Below are 19,857 nucleotides of genomic sequence, written 5' to 3'. Positions count from 1 at the left end.
GTCACCCATGGCTCACCACGGGGCCCACATGGTTCGATGTGGCACCAGGCACGTAGGATGCCGTTAGACACAGGGATGGGCCTGGATGGGACTCACAGGCTCAGAAAGTGGGTCCTCGGTGTTGGGGATACTGTCTGAAGGTATGCACGGGCCACCATCCCCCAGATTCCAGTGCCGATGGGGAGGGAGCCCCAGAGAGGACAGGTGCACCTGTCCAGGGCCTGGCTGTCCACCCTCCAGGTGTTGGTGGCACTGCCACCGTCCTAGGACCGACCAGCTGGGGTGCAGACGAGGCTTGGACAGTCAGTGTAGGCAGGCTCTGGCCCGCTGAGTCCAGGATGGTCTGAAGGCCCCAAGGGAGTTTCTCACTAGACCTTGATCTTCTGGGAGACAGAGACCGTGGCTTTTCACCTCTGTGTTCCAGAAACTGGCAGAGGGTGAGCACACAGTGGATGAAAGGTGGAGACCCTCGCCCCGGCCTGGCCAGCCCTTCCTCATCACAAGGGGCAGGGCAGTGGGGCTCGGACATCTGTTGCCGTCAGGAGCACCGGCTCTGACCTCAGGAGGCCCTCCCGGGGGCGGCTGGCCAGGCGCTCCTGCAGTCGAGTGTCACGAGGGCCTCAACTGGGCCTCACATGGGCCTGAGAGTTTCCTGGCCTCTTCCCGGGCCCCTCTCTCCGTGCCTGTGGGTGCTCCGGGGCCTCGAGCCCCAGCTCTCCGTCCTACCGCCGACCTTCCCCTTGCACTCTGGACCACATGCCCAGCACCTATGGGACAGGGACACACAACGTCCTCCTAGTGCCCCCTCCCAGGGTGGGCACTGTTACCCAGTACCCACACCGGACACCGAGGCAATGAGGCAATTTGGAGAAACCCCTCAAGGGACAGGCCTCTGAGCACGGGGGACCCCTTTCTGGGACCCGGCTTCCTCATCCACACGCTACGTGGCCAGACCCACCCTGCAGACACCCATGGAAGCACCTCCAAGCCAGAGACTGGAGGCAGCCAGCGCGAGGGGCTAAAGGAAGCAGGGCCTCGGTCCTCAGCAGGTGGTAGTGGGGGGCGGGGAGAGGCCCAGAGCGGGGTTCCCGCAGGCCCCCCTGCCGGCCAGCTCTCCTCCTCTCTTCTGGTCCTCGCGTCCACTGCGGGGCCCTGGGGCTCACGGCGCAGTCCCCCGTGCTGTGCTCTGCTGGCCCTCACCCAGCACCACCCGACAGGGCCAGTCTCCCCTGTGAGACGCGCAGCAGGGGCGGTGGGCGGGGCTCTGGGCCTCCGGGGGGGCTGAGGTCAGGACAGATGGCAAGGGAGTGGGATTGATGGAGCCCCTCGGGGCTGCCCTGTCACCCAGCCAAGCCTCCAGGACCCAGGGAGCACTTAGCACAAGTGAGCAGCAAGCTTCCTCAGCTGGGCCACCGTACCAGGGGACAGCTGCCACACGGTGGCCCGTCTGCCACCTTCTGCCTCCCGTCTCCAAACCATGTGCCCCCTCCTGGCCTCTGGGCCCCCTCCCTCCCCCAGGCATATTCCAGCACGTACCCCGAATGCTGGGCCCCCTCCCCTCAGGTGGGGACCTTGAGCCTGTTGAAAGAACACTGGTGTCACTGAGTACCATCCCAGCCAGGTGCCCCCAACCCCACGAAGGTCTTAAGGCCGCCTCACCGCCCGCCCCGCTTCTGGGACGTGACACAAGCCGGATGTGTTGGCGGGTCAGCAGTCAGCAGTCAGCAGGCCCCGAACGCTGGAAGGAGTGGCCCCTGACCCTCCCACCTTGACAGAGATGGAGAAGTTGAGGCTCACAGGGGGCTGGAGACTACTCAAGGACCCGGCGGGGGTCAGGGCCTAGACCTCTGAGCCCACCCACACCAGGGCCGTGCCCGGAGAAGCTTGTGGGTGGGAAGGGGCCTGACCCCTCCACACTGTCACCAGGGCCTCGGTACGCATCTGTGCCGGGCTCCTGAGCCTGTGGCGGACACGTGGAGGCATGACCCTGTCCCGAGGAGCCACGGTCGCGAAACAGCTGGGGCTCAGGACCACCGCGGCCAGACGGGAAGTATCTCAGGGAGCAGATGGGCTGGGCCACCTGATTCATACGCTGCAGTCCCGGCCCCAGGAGGTCAGAGGTGCCCTTATTTGAGTAGGGGGTCTGTGAAGGTGAGGTCACACGGGAGTTGGGTGGCCCCTAATCTGATAGGTGTCCTTACTTTTTTGAGGTGAAACCTGGAGGCAGATGAGCCCATGTGGACAACCCACATGAAGCCAGAGACATTCAGGCCCAAAAGGCCAAGGACCCCCAGCGGCTGCCGGAAGCCGGCAGGGCCTGGAACGGGTCCTGCCCCCCAGATCCCAAGGGAGCCAGCCCCGCACACCTTGATCCCGAACTTTCGGCCTTAGAACTGCCAGACGGTAACCTTCTGTTGCATAAGCTGCCCAGCGTGTGTGTCTGACACGCCCCCGGCACCCGGCCCAGGCCTGGCACACGGGAGGTGCTTGGAGTATTTACTGCCGAGGCCCGCCCAGACTTGGGGAGAACCCTGGGAAGCAGGGCAAGCCCCAGAGCGTGGGTGCTTGGGGGACGCCCGGCCAGGCCGGTGCCAGCCGTGTGCCAGGGGCGGGCACGGGGAGGACCCACCTGGCAGGAGGGGGTGTGGGTACCAGAAGACGACCCAGCTAGGAGCTGGCGGGAGAGGATGCTGAGGCCACAGGCAGAGGAGGGCACGGGACGAGGCTGGCCTGCCCGCACCCCCCCCCCCCCCAGCGGCTCCTAAACCCACCCAGGATTCTAGGGCTCCTGCTGGGAGAGCAGGTGTGTACTCCCCCTGCACTCCCCCCACCCAGAGCCTCCCCGGCATCCACAGCCTGTCTGAAGTCAGTGTCTGAAGTCAGTCGAGGACGCTTGGCCTGGGTCCTGCCCCCAGCAGGGAGGCCACGCCTGCCCTCACCTCACACCTGGCCGCCATGTGCCCCCACCTGGGAAGGTGGGGAGAGGCCTGGGGCGGGAGGAAGCATCCCCATCCGTGCCACCCCCGCCCCCAGGAGACTTCCAGCAGCGAGGGGCACCTGCCCGGGCCTGTTCCTAGACAAACACCAGCAAGAAAGACTGCCAGCCGCCCTAGCAGCGAGGAGCCGGGCTCCGGGGTGGGTGGCCTCCGGCTGGAGCCCTCACGCTCTGGAGTCTTCTCGTCTTCTCCCCAGTGTGGGCAGTGACCTGGGCCCACAGGGCTCTGCTAATGGTCAGATGTGATCGGGGATGGCTCCCAGCAGAGACGCTGGATAGGCAGGGGCTGCACTGGACAGCAGGGCCCAGTGTCCTCCAGGCGCCTGACAGGGGCCCTGAGCCTTGGTCTGAAATCACCCTGAACTAAGCAGGTCTTGGAAAGAAGAGTCTGCCTTACAAGGGAGGTGCTCCTGCTGCCTGGGCACGTCCAGGCCTGGGCACGGCAGAGGCCGGTCCCACGCCCGACCCGACTCCCAACGGCCTCGGGGCAGGCCCTCTCCTGTCCAGGGCCAGCCAGGCTGATACCCGTGCCTGTGGGTGTGGATGGCCTGGCACGAGCATGGGCACCCCCCCACACAACCGGGCTCTCCTCCCGGTTCTGAACCCAGCCTGCTGCCTGGCCGATGTGTCCCCAGTCCCTCTCCCAAGAGGCTGGGCCACCGTCTGTCAACCTCAGACTTACACTGTTCCTTAATTAGTGCCTGCACGGAGCCAGGCCGACCTGCCTCGTCCCCTAGGCTCTCACCCCTGGAGAAGCATTTGTCCGTGAGTCCTGGGGGACTTGGCCCAGCACGGTGCTGGGGACACGCCGGGGGTTTCTTGCAATGGCCAGGAACACACAGCCAGGCCATCCTGCGTGTACCCGGGGCTCATCTGATTCACGCCCCTGGTGCCTGGGAACAGCCCTCCTCGGGCAGGAGCAACAGCCCTCAAGGCCTGCGGAAGAGCTGGCCGCCACCAGACAGGTATGGGGGGGGGCGGGCAGGCAGAGGGCAAGGCCCAGCTATGAGGAAGGCCAGTGTATACACGGCCCTGTCCCGACGGAGGGAGGGAGGCCAGGTCATAGGCTCGGGAAGAGTTCCAGTTAAGAGATGTTCTAAGCCGGCCTAGAAAGGAAGCCAGGCCCAGGAGAGCCCACAGGAGAAGGCAGTGGGGGGGACCACCAGGGCCTGGGCCTCGGGCTCCTATCTCAGGCCTCCAGGCCGGGATGGCTCCAAGCCTTCCAGAAAACTCAGAGCCCAGGACTGGGCAGCAGCGAATGCCATAGGCTTTGGGGTCCACAGCTTGAGCTGCACGTGGGCTACGCGTGCTGGGCAAAGTTACTTGGCTCCCCTGGGCCTCGGTTTACTCATCTGTGAAGCAGGTCTACAAAAACCCTTCCTCACCCAAGGCATCAAACAGACAGTAACGCGAAAAGATGTGCACCGAGTCGGGGTCACGTTAAGGGCTCTCCAGACGCTACTGCCCGAGGGGTCTGCGTGGGCCTGCAAAGACCCCAGGCCAGGGGCAGGGGGAGAACGTGGGCCGGGGCCAGCCACACAGTGCACGGTGCCAGCACATCCCTTCCTGGGCACCTTCAGGGGCGGTCGTGACCATTCCCAGTGTTGTGCGTGAAAACCAGGGGCCGCGTGGCGCGGGAGGCTTGTGCAGCAGGACTGACATTTGAAGTAAGGCCCAGGGAGGATGTTGCTCCTCTCGCAGGAACACCGCAGCGTGTCCAGCAGGGGGCTCAGGCCGTTGCATCATGCAGGTGGCCCCGTCGAGTCCTGGCTCCCTCGGGCCTCCCCATCACACGCCTCCGCCCCGTCATCTCAGGCTGGGGATGATGAAACCATAGGTCCTCAAGTGGCAGAGGGACGGAGCCGCAGCACAACCAGGGGCTGAGGACCACTTGGGGACCCGGGCCAGGCACACGGGGTGTTTTGGCCTTCTGAACAGGGCAGGGTACACAGAACCCCGTGGTCTGGGGCCAGGCCGTGTGCCATGTGGCCTGTGAGAGCCCTATAGGCCACAGGTGACGGACAGATACTGGGTCCAGCCAGGACAGCCCTTTCTGGGATGCGGGCTTCTGAGGACCCTCCCCCAGAGTCTCTCACCACCCAACAGGCGTCGGGGGTCAGAGCTGGCACACGGAAGCAACGGTTTCTGCCGATGGGCCCGGGGGGTGGTCCTTGGTGTGAGCTCCAGGGTACGCTGTCCCCCCCCCCTTGCCGGCAGGTAGGCTCAACCCCAGGCTAGAGGGGACATCAACCGGTTCTCACTGCACTGACGGCCCCCTCTGACCTCCAACCCCCAGCGCTGGACCTCTAGACCCCTCCTCCTCTGCCCAGGCCCTTCGTCTCTCCCTGCCCACCCTCCATGGCCTGGCACGGAGCAGGACACAGGTGCGTCCCCAGCAATGTGGACCGAGGACCTACTTGGTGCCGGGAACGGGGCCAGCTTCTGTGGCTACAACACGGATGTGACAGGAGTGGCCCCTGTCCCCAGCGAAGGGTCAGAGCAGTACAAGGCATGTCACTGGAGTGCCAGGAAGTCAGGCAGGTGCTGGGAAGACAGCTGGGGGCCAGGAGCGACCTCACAGGCAGAGGCAGAAAGCCTGCGGGCTCCAGCGGGCATGTGTGATTCAGCACGGGGCACTGCACGTCCCCGGCACTGGCTCCCGGCAGAGGGATCCCTCACTTTCTCTGTTGCCTTCTGGCCTTCAGGAGGGTTCCCTGGGCTTTGTGGCCCCCACGGCCTTACCCGGCTGCTGCCTCCCCAGGCCCGCTTCCTCACCTGTAAAATGACAACAGCTGTCATCACCAACTACCGGGCACGGCCATCCAAAAGAATCACACGAAGTCACGAACTGGAATCTTATGTGGCCTGACACTCCCCACTCTCACGAGCTCACCATCATTTCTAAGGTCCCTTGGGCAGAGGCCGTAAAAACCTCCCTGCTTTCCAACCACTCCACCCGGTCAGGGCCGGCTGAGTCGGGGGCGGGGGGCTCTCCACAGGCGGGGACCCCAGGTCCCCACGCTAGAGAAGTCTGGCTGCCAGGAGAGGAGAAGCAGGCAGGGTTTCCCCAGAGGCGCATGCTGTGTGAGGCCGCCAGGGGGCGCCTGGTCCACGGAGGCCAGGCCCCGTGGCAACAGGAGGGGACGGGCCCGCCGCTGCCCCGGGAGGTCACCCTGTATCCTCTGCTCCACGTGGCGCTGGCACCGTCCGGGCGCCTGGGCCCTGCAGGGCCCTCCGACGTCCCAGCGTTCATGGGGGCTTCAGCCACAGGCTGAAGGGAGGTGGCCCCTCTGAAGAAGCCCTCGCGCTAGGACGGAGGAGCTGAGGGGCGCCCGCAGAGGGGGCGCCGGCAGAGAGCGCGGCCCCTTGGCATTCCAGGCCCGGAGGAGGGCGGCACCCAAGCCCTGGCCAGCACGACGCTGGGACAGCTGCTGGGTAGCCACTGTCCCCCAGCCGGACAGCCAGCACCCCGTCTCCACCCATCACACACAGAGACTGCAATGCACTTTGATCGTCCGGGGCCCCTGATCGACTGCCTCCCCCAACCCAAGGGGAACAGGAGCTGGGCCCCAGCCCAGCCTCCGCCCTTCCCCAGCTTCCCCAGTTTGCCCCATTCTCTCCCACCCCTTGGCAGCTGCCCAAACTCGGCCTCCTGGCCTCTTGGCCTCACCGAGACAGAGGCCTGTGGGTTTGAGCAAGTTCACGATGGCCCCTAAGGACACAGTGGCCGAGCGGGAGTGGGTACACGGAGAAGAGGCACAGGCACAGGCTTCCAGCCGAGATCGGGGGCTGCGTGGGGGCGTCTGGGGTGGGATCCAGAGGGAAGGCTGGGGACACCCAGGCCAAAGTTCTCCTGTTTGTGTGGGAGGAGGGGCAGTGGTGGAGCAGAGGGTGAGCCCAACTGCAGAGGGCCCTGTGCAGCCAGGGAGCCCGGCAAACCCGGCCCGCCGGAGAGGCAGGCCTGACACAGACAGGAACTCTCAGCACAGGGAGATGCCGGAAGGCCCGCTCTGGGGTATTGAGAGGGGGCCTCTCCAGAGCCTTGGTGGCCGGGTGGGCAGGTATGTCCAAGGGTCTCTCAAGGCAGCCCTGTGTGTGTCTGACCGTCCCGGGGCCCAGGGGGCCAGAACCCGGCTGCCTCCCTCCCAGTCCCCAGCAAGGCAGGGCCATGGACTGCACACGGATACGCTCCTCTGTCACTCAGAATTCCTGTATTTGTGGTCATTCCCTGTCCCCCATGTCACCGTCTGAGCAGAACCCTTACTCACAGCTCTCCCCCTAGTGTGGGAGAAATCCCTTCCCTAAAAGAAACTAGTCCGCTCTGAGCTTGCCCACCGCGTCCCAGGCGCCCTGCACGGACCTAGTGTGGTTCCCCACACAGTTGCAGTGTGAAGAGCCTGGGGGTCTGGGTGGTCCTTAGGACATTGTACTCCACCCCCCACCCTCCAAAGCTCCTCAGAGGCCGGCAGGGAGGGGGTGGGCAGGACTGCAGGCAGCTGCAGGGCTGAGGATGCCTGGGAGGGTCGATGCTCTTACAAAGAAAAGAAACGGCCCCTGGGCGGGATCCAAAGCGCCGACCACCTGCAGCTCGACTCCCCGCCAGAGGCGGCCCCGAGTGCGAGGCCGGCGAGCCAAGAGTCCAAGTTCGCCAGGCAGGAGCCCTTGCTTCGGGCTCCAGGTGGCAGAGGTCAGCGCCTCGCCCCCACCCCCAGGCGCACGGCTGACTCCCTACCTCGCAGGGGCCCACCCCGGCCAAGAATGGGGGACTTGTAATTGAACCCACCCAGGCTGCCGCTGCTGGGGACCCCAAAGGAATCCCCAGGCCCGACCCGCGGCGCCTCCCGGAGAGGCCCGACCAGACAAATGGGAGTCCCTTGCCCGCGGCCGCCGTCAGCTGCGCCCCGACAGCCGGCCCCGCAGTCAGCCCTGCGCGCCCCCGGGCTCGGACCCCCCGCCCCGCCACCGCGCTGGGCCGAGCCGATGGCCGAAGACGCCCAGCCCTAGCTCTGGCCCTGCAGGACTCCCCGCCGGGGACGGCCCGGGCCACAGCCCCACGAGCACAGCTCCGCGGGGAAGGGGCCGGCGTGCGTGCTCGCGGCTGGGGGGCGGCCGAGAGGAGCGCACGAGACCCGGGCGGCACTCGGGGGCGAGGGCCCGAGGGGGTGCAGACGGGCGGGGGCGCAGGCGGCCGGCTCCGGGCTCAGGGCACGCAGGGGAGAGCAGGAGCGCGCAGTAGGGACCCGGGCGCGCCGGGGTCCGGGGCCCCGGGTGCCGCGCCCTCACTTACCCGAGATCTCCGCCTGGGGCACGTCGCTGAGGCTGAAGCCCTTGGCCCCGTAGATCTGGCGGACTTCGCTGCAGCTCCGGCTCTTGCTGGCAGGGTCCCCGCGGGCGCAGGCGGCCAGCGCGGCGGCCGCGCAAAGCAGCCACCAGCCTCGGGCCCGCAGCTCCATGGCGGGGCCGGGGCGCCCCGGCCGCCCGCCCGCCCGCCCGCCCGCGCCTCTCTCGGATCCCGGCCTGGGCCGCGCAGCCCCCACCCGCGAAGGGCAGAGCCAAGGTCCCGGCGCGTGCGGCTCGCGGTCCGCAGGCAGCGGCGGCCGAGAAGGCGGCGACAACAAAAGCCGGCGGCGCGGGGCGCGCGGGGCGCGAGGTCCGGCCGCTCGGTCGGGCGGCACAGAGCGCGGCGGGCGAGCGCGCAGTCCCGGCTCGGCGCCTCCCCTGCCGGCGGCCCGGCCCCTCGGCTGCCGGGGCGGGGGCGGGGCGGGGCGGGGCGGGGCGAGCAGGGGCGGGGCGCGCGGGGCGGGCTGGGCGAGCAGGGGCGGGGAGCGGCGCGGCGCGGGGCGCACCGGGCGCTCCTCCCGCTCCCCGAGGCCTGGGGCCGCCGGCTCGCGCCGCGCTGCGGGGCGCTCGCGGGGGGGGGGGGGGGCGGGGCTACCGGGGAGCGTCGGGGTCCCCGAGGGCAGGTCCCCCACGCCCAGCGCCCGGGGCGGCGGCGGCACCACCTGTGGGGGCGGGGGCGGGGGTGCTGAGGCAGGGCTTCCCCCGCCGGACGTGACGTCACGCCTCCCGCGCGCCTATCAGGGGCTTCCCCGCCCCCCAGCCGAACTCGGCATCCCTCCCACCTTCGCCTCCCTGGCTCCCGCCCTGCCTCCCTGCACCCTGGCGGCGCGCCCGCGTGTCCGCTCCCGCAGCGCCGCCTTCCCCTCTGCGCGCCGTCCCCCTCCTGGCCTGCACCGCCGTCCCGGCCCCTCACCCCCCCACGTCCACCTCAGTGGCCTGTCCCACGGCTCCGGCTCACACCTGAGATTTTGGTGGGGAGGGTCGGGGCTAGGGGGCTGTACGCCGGAAACTAGCTGGGACGCCCGACCCCACCCTTTCTCAGCCCTGTAGAGTGGCGGCCAACGACTTAGTTATTGGACATACTCAGCCGGGTTTTAGTCTCCTCCGCGTGGGTCCTGGAGAATCCAATGTGACCCAAGCAGAACGTCTCTGTAGGCTGGGGTCACTGGGCGGTGGCGGGTAACCTCGGAGCAGGGATGAGTTCGGGGCCAACAACAGGTCAGGTAGCTGGGGGGTGAGCAGGGCGTGCAGGCCAGAGAGCTTGATGGGAGAGGCCGGTGGGGCAGCACGCGAGGTGGTCAGAGTGGGTGGGCCGGCAGTGCCCTAGCTGCAGGGGGGAGTGGGGATGAGGGTCAGTGGTAGGGGAGGTAGGAAGCTGAGGGCCCTGGTATCTGGAGGGCTTCCGGGTTCCTTTCCTCCCCAGCTGCTGCGCCCCTCCCCTGGCCTCCACTCTCCCCACTGCCCTGGGGCAAAGGCCTCAAAGACCACCAAGGCCACCAGGCCCCCAGGCCATGAACCCACATACCTGACTGGCAGAAATGGGAGGACGCCAAACGAGTCAGTACCCTTGGCAGAGGACTCCGAGGTAACTACCATGTGGCAATAAGAGCCTCAGGGCTGTGGTCTCCCCTCACTGCAGGGAGCGGTAGCCCGTGTGTGCAGGGTGTCAGCTGTGTGGGCTGTGAGCGGGGGTGGGGGGCCCTCCCTCCCTTGGGACTCACGGGAGCAGTTGGCTCTGCAGCCCCGGAAGGGGCCTGGGGTCTCCTGCCCTGCCTCCCAGAGAAGGCTGCTCCCTTCACCCGGAGACACTGAGTCATTGTACCAGAGGGAGGCTTTGGGGACCCAACCCGAGTGTGCAGACCTCCTGCCCTCCCCACGCACCTGCTGCCTCATCATGTTGGTGACTCACGGACCCCCGCACGGCACACACAGACACACGGGCCTGTTCCTTCTTGTCTCCCCCTGGCACAGCTGCCCGGACACCTCCCCCTCCACACCACATGCCCGCCCGGCTTGGCAGGCAGCCCCCGATAGGGTTAGGAACACCAGCCCGGGCACTGGGCACTGTAGGAGCTCACCTCCGGCCTCCAGGTCAGGCAAGAGCCTGGAACCGGGGGGCCTAAACTCGCCCGAGGCTCTCTCTCTGTCTTGTTGTTATGGTGATCGCTGTTGCCACCTCTTAATCCGACTGCTGGGAAATTCCTCAGGGTGGGGTCAGTGTCCAGTGCATTTCCGGGCCTTCAGACAACAGTGTGGCCGGAATGTCCGTGCACCGCGCGCACAGCTCAGGTCTCCAGGGCCGCCCTGCCCGGGCTCCTCCATCCCATAGAGAAATCCTTCCCACCACCTGCAAGGTCAGTCCCACCACCTGCAAGGTCAACGAATCACTCCAGCATCCCGCAGGGGCAAGAAGAGCTGTGATGAGGGCCCCTCCTTGGGGTCGGCACATGGCCAAGGGCGGGGGGTCAGCAAGTGGGACGGTCCTCATGGCTCTGGATGGGGCTGTACCTGCTGAAGAGCCTTGATGACGAGGGGCCGGGAGGGCACGTGCAGAGGGCACCTGGCGAGGCAGCAGCAGACCTGGGACGGCTAGATGGTCGCCGCTGGAGGTGGCTCTGCTGAAGGCTGCCAGATGTGGGGGCCAGCTGCACCTCCCTTTCCGTCTTCTCTCTCGCGTCGTCTGGTTCCCAGGGCCTTCCTTGCTCCCCCACCCACGGGGCGTGCTTACGTTTTACAGGCTGTGGACACGGGTACTGGGCGCGGACGAGCGCTCCGACCCGGGCCATAGGCCCCAGAGCAGCTGCTCCAGGTGCCGGCCGAGACCTCCTGCTCCTGAGACACAGGCTGCCTCTGTTGAGCCCGCCCTGCTTCCCGCCGTGGGCCTGGACAGCCCAGGATGAGGGACGCCGGTTGGCCAGGACAGGGCACAGCGTGGCACCAGCAGCCTGGAGGGGCAGGAGCAGGGCCAGGTTACGCTGGGGAGGACCACGTGAGCCTGCCAGGCCAGCCTCACCCTGCGCGCCCCTACGTGCTGTCACCCACGCGTGGGACAGCCATCGGTCGCGTGGGAGCAGCAGGGGGACTGGGTGGGGTCATCGCAGGGCGCTCCGGGGGTGAGGGTGTGGGGCTGACAGAGTCCTCCGTTTGTGCCCCTTGTCCCAGCCCCTGGGATGGGACCGGCCCTTCCTGACTTGGGGAGCTGGCCCGACCACAAACATGATGGCAGGAAGGAAGGCAGGAGTGAAGCAGGTGTGTATGCGCTCGTGGGAAGGGAAATGGTCCTGAGCCAGTGGTGTGTGACAGTCACTGGGTTTGCCCTTTTGGTGGCACCAAGTGAGGAGCTGGGAAGAAAGGGACCATTTAGAGTCAGCTGGGGGGGGGGCGTGTGGGCCCCCCCACATTTCCTCTTCTTGAGGAGAGACCTGAGTCCTGGAGGGCACTGCTTCTCGGGGTCCCACTGTCCCCCCGCCTCCCGCCCCTGGCCAGGAGGAGTCCCAGCATGTGGGGCCCTGATGGCCCAGAAGAGGACAGACCTCGGACTCAGGGCCACGGGCCGCTGGCCTGCACTTCCTCTGAAGAGATGGAAGCTCCCAGGCTACCGGGGAGCAACGGGGGTCTTTTTCTGTTGGGTCTCGTGATGACTTTTGGCAACCCCCAAAAGCGAGTTTCCAAGTAGACTGAACAATTAAAGTCACTTCCATTCACGTGTGTCTGCTCAGAATGTCACCGCCAGCTGTGTCCCCCCCGATAAGGGCTGAGTCCTGCTGGCAGTCAGAGACCACTGGGCGGGGATGGCTGGGCTGTGACACCCTGACCTACTGGGACCCTGGGAGGTGTCACGATGCCCCGGGGAGAGCAGAGGGTGCTAGGGACCCCTGGGCAGCAGCCTGGTGGAGGAAGTGGGCACCACAGGGCGTGGCTGACGGAGAGGGTGTGACACGGGCCAGGCAGGGGCTTAGCGAGGCAGGGCTCTCTGCAGCGGCAGTCGGGGTCTCCAATGGACAGCAGCTCGGCTGGTGGACTCTGAGTGGCTGTGCAGAACCATGGAGACAGGAAGGGAGCTGCCCTCTGACCTTTGCTGCCTTGAGGATGCACCCACTTACAATGGCTCCCCGCCTCTTGATGGCGACACTTGGGGAAGTCACTTTGAGTTTCTCACGTCAGCTCAATAAGCTGTTTGTTCTCTTGTCCTACAAAGAACCTGGGCCCAAGACCACCCCCGGGGATTGCTCTAGTATGGAGTGTCTGAAATGCAGCCTGGGTCTGGCTCTGCGGCACGCTCAGTGGGATTCTGGAAGCTTCCCCCCCACCAGCCTAGGCCTGGTTCCCAATCCAGAGCAGCTGGGCTCTGAGTCTCAGCTACAGGGCGCCCTTGCTCCCCACGCCTGGCAGGCTGCCCCTCGGGGCCGGAGCCGGGTGGAGTTTGCAGGACGCAGAAAACATGGGTGCCATTATTCTGCAAAGGTGGTCCTAGCCGTGCCCAGCCCCGCCTCTCCCCAAACCCCTGCTGGGGGCAGTGGACTTCAAGGAGAAGCTCCTTGGCAGTGTGCTCGGCTCAGCAAGCCCTTTGATCAGCCAGAGGTCTGGGCATGCCTCTCTCATCCGAGGCCAGGGGCGGGGCAGCCGTGCGAGGAGGCTCGGTCACCCACTCGGGGCTGCGGGCCGCACCTCCAGGAGATGCTGCTGGGGGCGCTTTCCCAGGTCTGAGCACACACCCAGCTGGAGGACGGGGCCCACACACTCAGCTCTGGCCTGGGGCCGGGAGTGGTTTTCCCTGGGCTGCCTTGCTCTCTCTGGCTCCTTGGCCCGGCTCCTGGAGGAAGGGGAAGCCCAGACACAGAGCACCAGGCGCAGTCTGACATGTCGGGACCAAGCGCTCCCGGGGCCCGGTGCGCGGAAACGCGTGCGCAGCCCCCTTGGGCGCCGGAGCCCCGCGAGCTCGGTGCGTTCCTGCGTGGCTGCCTGCTCTCCCTCTCGTGGCTTCGGCCTGCCCCCCTCCCTGCCCCCCTGCCCCCCTGGGCTTCTCAGTCTTTTCCCTCTCCGGTCTGTGTGGCCAGGCCGGCTGCTCCAACGCCAACTTCAGTCAAAAGCCGCAGCGACTTGGCCCGCGGAGCAGACGGAGCAGGAGGGCCCTTAGCTGCTGTGCGTCCGGGCCCGGCCCACTCCCTGCCCCCCCTCCCCCCGGCTGAACTGACCGGTCCAATAAACTAACCCAAACTCTTCCCGCTCCCAGGACGTCGCCGGCCTACCCCCAGAACCTTCCTCTAATCTTAGGGCGGGCCTGAGAGGTTCCTTCCAGTTCAGGAGGCTCGGAGCTGAGGGCCTTGTGTGCACGCAGATGTGACTCCTGAGACCTCCCGGGGAAGTCACTCTGCTGGGTGAGGCCTTCCACTGTCCCTCTGTCACCCTTCGCAAGGTGTGGACCAGCCTGTCCCCAGGACGTGCTCAGTGCCCAAGACACAGAGCAGTTTCCGGGGCGCAGATGAGCTCAAGGTGCCCGGTGCAGGACTTACTTCTGGATGAGCTGGTTGACGACAGGTGCTGCCCACGCACTGGGCCCTGTCCCCCCGGCACCGTGGTGACCAGGGGTCCACCACGAGGCTGGAAACCTGGTTTCCACTTGTCATTTTAAAGAAGAAACAAATCCTGCCTTGGTTGGCAGCCCCTGAGCAGGGGCGGGGGTCTGTGCACCTGGCCAAGGAGGCTCCAGGCCCGTCTTGGGTCAGGGTCCGGGGTCCGGTGCGGACCCGGTGTGGACACGTGGTACTCAGACCCGCCCGGACTGTATGAGGCTGGCTGGGGCAGAGCAGGGCTGGGGTGTGGGGAGGAAATCAGGGGCTGCAAGGAAGACACTTCTGCTCAGGGGGGACCCGCCAGAGTCCAAGGGGCGGGGTCTCGCCACCTCTGCAGATGGGGACAAATCCCAACGTGGACCGTGGGGGGCAGGCACCGACAGGTGGGGCTGAGAGAAGATTCCAGCCCGTCTGGCAGCTGAGGGGAAGCACCAGGTCCTCCTGTGTGTTTCTCTGTGTGGCAGTAAAATCCTGCCGCGTGGGATGGGACATCTGATGGCCCACAACAGCAACCCCACCCCAGGGCAACAGGGCTGAGCTGGGGAGTGGGACCCCGGAGGCCTGCAGGAGGAGGGGCTGGTCTTCTTGAGACGGGGGGGCTGGCTGCTGGTCTCAGAGGCAGGGGAGAGTGTGGGGACGGGCTGGCCGGGTGGGTGCAACCGAAGGCGAGGGAAGGTTCAGGTCCCTGGCACTGCTCGTGGGCAGCTGTGCATCCCCACAGCACAGCAGGAACATCGCCAAGGACGAAGGAGGCACAGAGCTGAGGAACTGAGTGACAGAGGAGAGGCTGGTGACCACAGTCCATTGGGTCAGTTCTAGGGGAGCAGGATAGGGCCACGGCCGGTCCTTGCTGGAGAGGGACAGGCCCTGGAAGTGGAGCGGCCCCTCCCTAGAGGCACCCACCCTTCCGTGAGGGTCTGAGCACCCTCTGAGCACCCACCCTTCCGTGAGGGTCTGGAAATGGTGTTCCCTGGAAGGGGAGGGATGGGCAGCTCACCCCTCTCGAGGGCCCCCTGAGGCGAGGGCTCAGCCTGGTCTGGCCAGGGAGAGACAGAGCCGGAGGAGGGAGCTGGGGTGCCGGCCCGCTGTGCCCGAAGCCTCGGCCTGGGAACCTCTCAGGGGGCTGGCCTTGCAGGCAGATCAGGTGGCTCAGTGGCAGGCGGAGGGCCTTCCAAGGAGGCACATGGAGCAGGGGCGGGGTCAGCCAGTGAGGGTGGAACCAGGCTGAGGCCGTGCGTGCAGGTGCTCCTGGCCCTACATATACGGTGCCCTTCCCCGCCTTGGGGCCCACGCCCTGCCTGCCCTCCCACCTTGCTGCTGCCTGACCACTGGTGATCGGCTGGGCCACCCTGGCAGGCCACTCTGCCTCCTGCTGCCTCTGCCTCCATTTTCTTACAGGGAAAATGGGCAGAAGACAAGGTTGTTCCCTGATTAGCCAAATAATCTTATACAAACAAAGAGAACTGAGGGACTCACACTCCCCAATTTAAGAACTTACTGCGTAGCTACAAAACAAGTCAAAATGGCACGATGCTGGCCTAAGGTTTACCTTGGTCTGTAGGTTTACAGACCCACAGGAAGATGGAAATAAACCCGAATACGTCGGTGGCCAACTGATTCCCAGTAAGGGAGCCCAGACCGTTCAATGACAAAAAGTCCTTCAACAGATGGTGCTGGGCCCCTACCTCACACCGCACACAAAAATGAACTCAGAGTGGACCAAAGCCCCACATGGAAGGAGTCAAAACTATGAAAGTCTCAGAAGAAAATGCTGGGGGGGCTCCTCGCCGCCTTGGACTTGGTGAGAGGTTCTTGGCTACGACACCAAGGCACAGGCAGTCAAGAAAAAACTGGATAAATTGGACTCTGTCCACATTAAAAACTTCCGGGCACCGAGAGAGTGTATAGACGGCCCACGCTCGGGAGAGGCCGTCGGCGGATTATATCCCTGATAGAGACCTCGTGTCAGGATATATAATGAACTCTCACAGCTCAGCAACAAAAGGTCAAGAATGGACGGAGGACCCGAACAGGAACTTTTCCCAAGAAAACGTGCAAATGGCCAACAAGCACGTGAAAAGAGGGAAACGCAACTCAAAACCACGCTGAGATGCCCGCGAGGATGCCTAGAATGGGGGGGAAATTAGCGAGTGCTGGCCAGGACGTGGACAACGTGGAACGCCTGGGCACTGCTGGCAGGAGCACAGGACGGGACGGCCACTCTGGAAAACGGGCTGGTGGATCCCGAAGAGTAAAACGTCGAATGCTCATTTGATGAAGCTTCTCCACCCCTACGTACACACCCAGAGAACCGAAACCAGGGCTCCAGACAAACACTTGTACACAAATGTTCACAGCAGCTTCATTCACAGCGGTCGCAAAGAGGAAAGGACCCAAGTGCCCGTCGCCTAAAGCAAAGGTAAGTGAAGGGGGGCCCGTCCCCACAATGGAGTATTATTCAGCCACTAAAAGGAATGATGTTCTGACGCTGTCCGCGGCGGGGTGAACCTTGAGATTGTTATGCTCAGTGAAAGAAACCAGACACAAAGGCCGCATTGTGTGATTCCACTTACAGGAAAAGTCCGGAACAGGCAACCCACGGAGACAGAAGGCAGATCAGTGAGGCCAGGAGCGAGGGGGAGGGAGAAGCAAGGAGCAACCGCTAATGGGCGAGGGCTCTCTTTTTGGGGGATGAAAATGGTTCACAGCCGGACAGAGGTGTCGATGGCACAACACTGCAAACGCGCTAAATGTGCTGAATGGTACGTTTTCAAACAGTTCGTTTTATGTTCTGTGGATTTTACCTCAATAACAAAACAGAGCGAAAGGAAACCAGGTTGTTTGGAAGTGTAAGTTGGATTAATTCTTTTTACTTTCCAGTTTATTTATTTATTTTGAGAGACAGAGAGAGAGAGAGAGAGAGCGAGCGAGCAGCGAGAGAGAGAAAGAGAGAGAGAGCGAGAGAATCCCAAGCATGGAGCCTGACTCGGGGCTTGAACTCCCGAATCGTGAGATCATGACCTGAGCCGCAATTGAGAGTCAGACGCTTAACCGACAGAGCCACCCAGGGGCCCCTCGACTGGATTAAAATGTTGACGCCCTGCGGGGCCCTGACGTTCTCACTGTGGCCACAAGGAGTGCCGTCCAGAATGCCCACAGCCTGGGGCGCCAGAGTCAGGAGAAGGAGCAGCCTTAGGGTGTCCTCACTTTAACTTCAGGCCCGGGTCAGACCACACTTGTCATGGTGACGCTGGAGTTTGTCCCTGGGAAGCCTGGGGCTGCCGTGAGAGCAGGAGCCTCTCTGGAGGGTCCCCTGGGAGGGGCGGGAGTCGGGGGAGGAAGTTCCCCCCGGGGAAGCGGAGCTTCTTCAACTCAGGGACGAGGGCCAGGGGCTGTGTGTTTAGTGTCCCATCCACGACCCCTGGATTGCCACTTTTGTGGTGTGCAAGAGCCACGCCCTCACGACGTCAAATTGCCGACTCAGTGCGTCGCCCACCAGCACGGGGAGGGCATGGGCCGCACAGAGCAGGCCGGGAGTGCTCAAGGGGAGCCGGCCCCGGTGTCGGTTAATTTGCTCGTCTCGCCTGCAAGCCGGCAGCCCAGCCCGGGCAGGGCCACGTGTGTGTGTGGCTGCGGTCCATCCAGCCCCTATCCCTGACCCCACCTCTGGCTCCTGGGCTCGGGAACTCGCAGTGGGGGAGGGGGCAGGGGGGACAGTCACCTTCGCCCAGGCTTGACTCAACCCCACCTTAGCACCCGAGTGACCATACCCGGACATTTGCCATATGCCCCGTTCCAGGCCGACGGACCTGCCCCAGGATTTGTTCCTACCACGAAGACCGCAGTTGGCTGGTGTCCCAGAGCCTCTCCTGTGCGGGCAGGACGCGCCCCTCGGGGCCGGGTTCAGAACCAGGCTCTGGTGGGACGCAGACAACGTGTCCCGCCTCTAACAGAAGAGTGGGTCACCAGCCGGTGTGCTTTCTGACCCCTCTCGGTGCCTCGGGAAGACCCCCCCAGCCCCGGGGGGCCACTTCCTCTGGCCTCAAGCTCCTTCCCACCCTGCCTGCGCATTTTCCGGAAGGAGCTATTCTGGACGAATGGCGAATTCTACAGCTGCGCCTTCAAGCCGTCAGGAATTGGGCATCGCAATTTAATTGCGGTGTGGAAAACACGCAGAGACTTCCCATGCCGGCCACGTCCCGCTCCCGGGGTTCGAAACATCCAGAGCGAGGCGCTGTTGCTGTGCCGAGTGGACCCGGGCCCTGGGGTGAGAGGACGCGGACGGGCTAGTGGGAGGGCTTGCAGCCCTGGGGCTTACATGTCAACACGCTTGATCTGAGCCCACGAGGGGGCCGTCCAGTCAGGAGGCTCAGCTCGCCGCGCCTTGGGGTGGGGGACCGTGCGCCGCAGCCCCTGTCAGAGACGGCGGAGGTGCCGGGGAAGGAGGAGGCCGAAGTGGCTGAAGACGGCTGCCCTCAGGCAAGATCTGGTTTGTGTGACCAACAAACCAGAAAGTTTCCCAGAAACTTAAAGGTACCCAAACCCCAAAACCCTAGTAACTCACGTATACGTGACGTTAAAACGAAACTCCACGTTCAGAAGTATATGAAAAATCATAATAATAATAATAATAAAGTCCCTGTATACACTCTCAAATCACACCCTCCATCCAGAATGATGGAGGCTAACACTGCAGGCGTGCCCATCTAGAACCGTCTCTGGGTTCTTATGTGGGCACATCTGTTCGGGTTGATTGAGCACATTGTTGTGCAGCTTTTTTTTTTTTTTTTTTTTTTGTAAACCGAACTGTAAGTCCCAGCGGTCTTTCCACGTCTGTAACAAGATCCCCTTGTTACTTTCAATCTAGTGCCTGTCTTCTGCAAAGCGGCTGCATTTTCCGTCTGTGGAACCACGCCTCTGCTCAAGAGTGTGGTTATTTCAAACAAAATGACATTAAAACCGCACCATGGCTTTGTGTGAGCACACGTGACAGGTTCTATAGGAGAGACGCTCAGAGACACGTCTGCTGAGACGTGGGACGGGCGCTTTAATAGTTTCCACGGATGCGGCCACGCTGTCCTCCAAGGGCACCGGGTCAGGGCAGCACCTGTTCACAGATGTGGTGGTTCTTTGCTACCTGGAGACGAGAGGTGCTGTCTCGGGAGGGTGCGTGTGCTTCCCGAGGCGTGTTCTCACAGACTCACGGCCTCTGTTGTGTTTCCCGGTGGCCCGTGCATTCAGGCACGTCACCATTTTTCACCTTCGCTGTTTTCGTATTGATTTTTGAGGAGCTCTTTATGGATTAAAGATCAGGCTGTTGCCTGGAAATCTGGGTTGAAGCTCTCCCTCCCCCTCCCCCACTGATGAAATGCCAGTAAATACACAATCCAACACACGCGCGTCTATTTCTGGGCCCTTATCCTTGGATTTCTTTGTATATTTCTGTCTGGGCTGAGACCACACTGATGTGAACGCTAGTTTTACAGGACGTGTATTGCTTAGTTCTGAACGTTTCTTGGCTCTCTTCATTCAAATGTTCTCCGTCCTAAGAACGTTGGGTTCAGCCTGTCAGATCCCATAAACAGCAGAAGAGAATTGCCCTGATTCTGTAGAAAAGTTCTAGAACTGCTTTCTTTCCCCTCAAAATTGAGAATTCTTTGTATTTCACACTTCTCCCTTTATTCATTTTTTATTGCTTTTCAGTAAAGTTTTATAATTTTCATCATCTAGGCTCTTATTTATTTTTTTTTTAATGTTTATTTATTTTTGAGAGGCAGAAAGAGAGCGCAAGCAAGGGGGGGGGGGCAGAGAGAGGGAGACACAGAATCCGAAGCAGGTTCCAGGTCTGAGCTGTCAACCCAGAGCCCGACGTGGGGCTCGAACCCACGAACCGTGAGATCATGACCTGAGCCGAAGTCGGATGCTTAACTGACTCAGCCCCCAGGCGCC

General features: G+C 63.8%; 1 protein-coding gene across 1 annotated transcript in view; it reads right to left on the bottom strand.

The window, feature by feature from the left end:
- The window catches only part of GPC1 (glypican 1), a 28,192-nt gene extending 19,481 nt beyond the window's left edge, over window positions 1-8,711 (bottom strand). The window contains exon 1 of the mRNA XM_027046050.2: window positions 8,283-8,711. Within this exon, the coding sequence (XP_026901851.1) occupies window positions 8,283-8,448 (166 nt within the window). The 5' untranslated portion in view covers window positions 8,449-8,711. The remainder of the gene's footprint in view (window positions 1-8,282) is intronic.
- Between the last annotated feature and the right edge of the window lie 11,146 nt (window positions 8,712-19,857).

This window comes from Acinonyx jubatus, chromosome C1 (genome assembly GCF_027475565.1).
Source record: "Acinonyx jubatus isolate Ajub_Pintada_27869175 chromosome C1, VMU_Ajub_asm_v1.0, whole genome shotgun sequence".
In the NCBI taxonomy this organism is placed as follows: domain Eukaryota; kingdom Metazoa; phylum Chordata; class Mammalia; order Carnivora; family Felidae; genus Acinonyx; species Acinonyx jubatus.
This window is presented reverse-complemented; position numbering and strand designations above follow the sequence as displayed.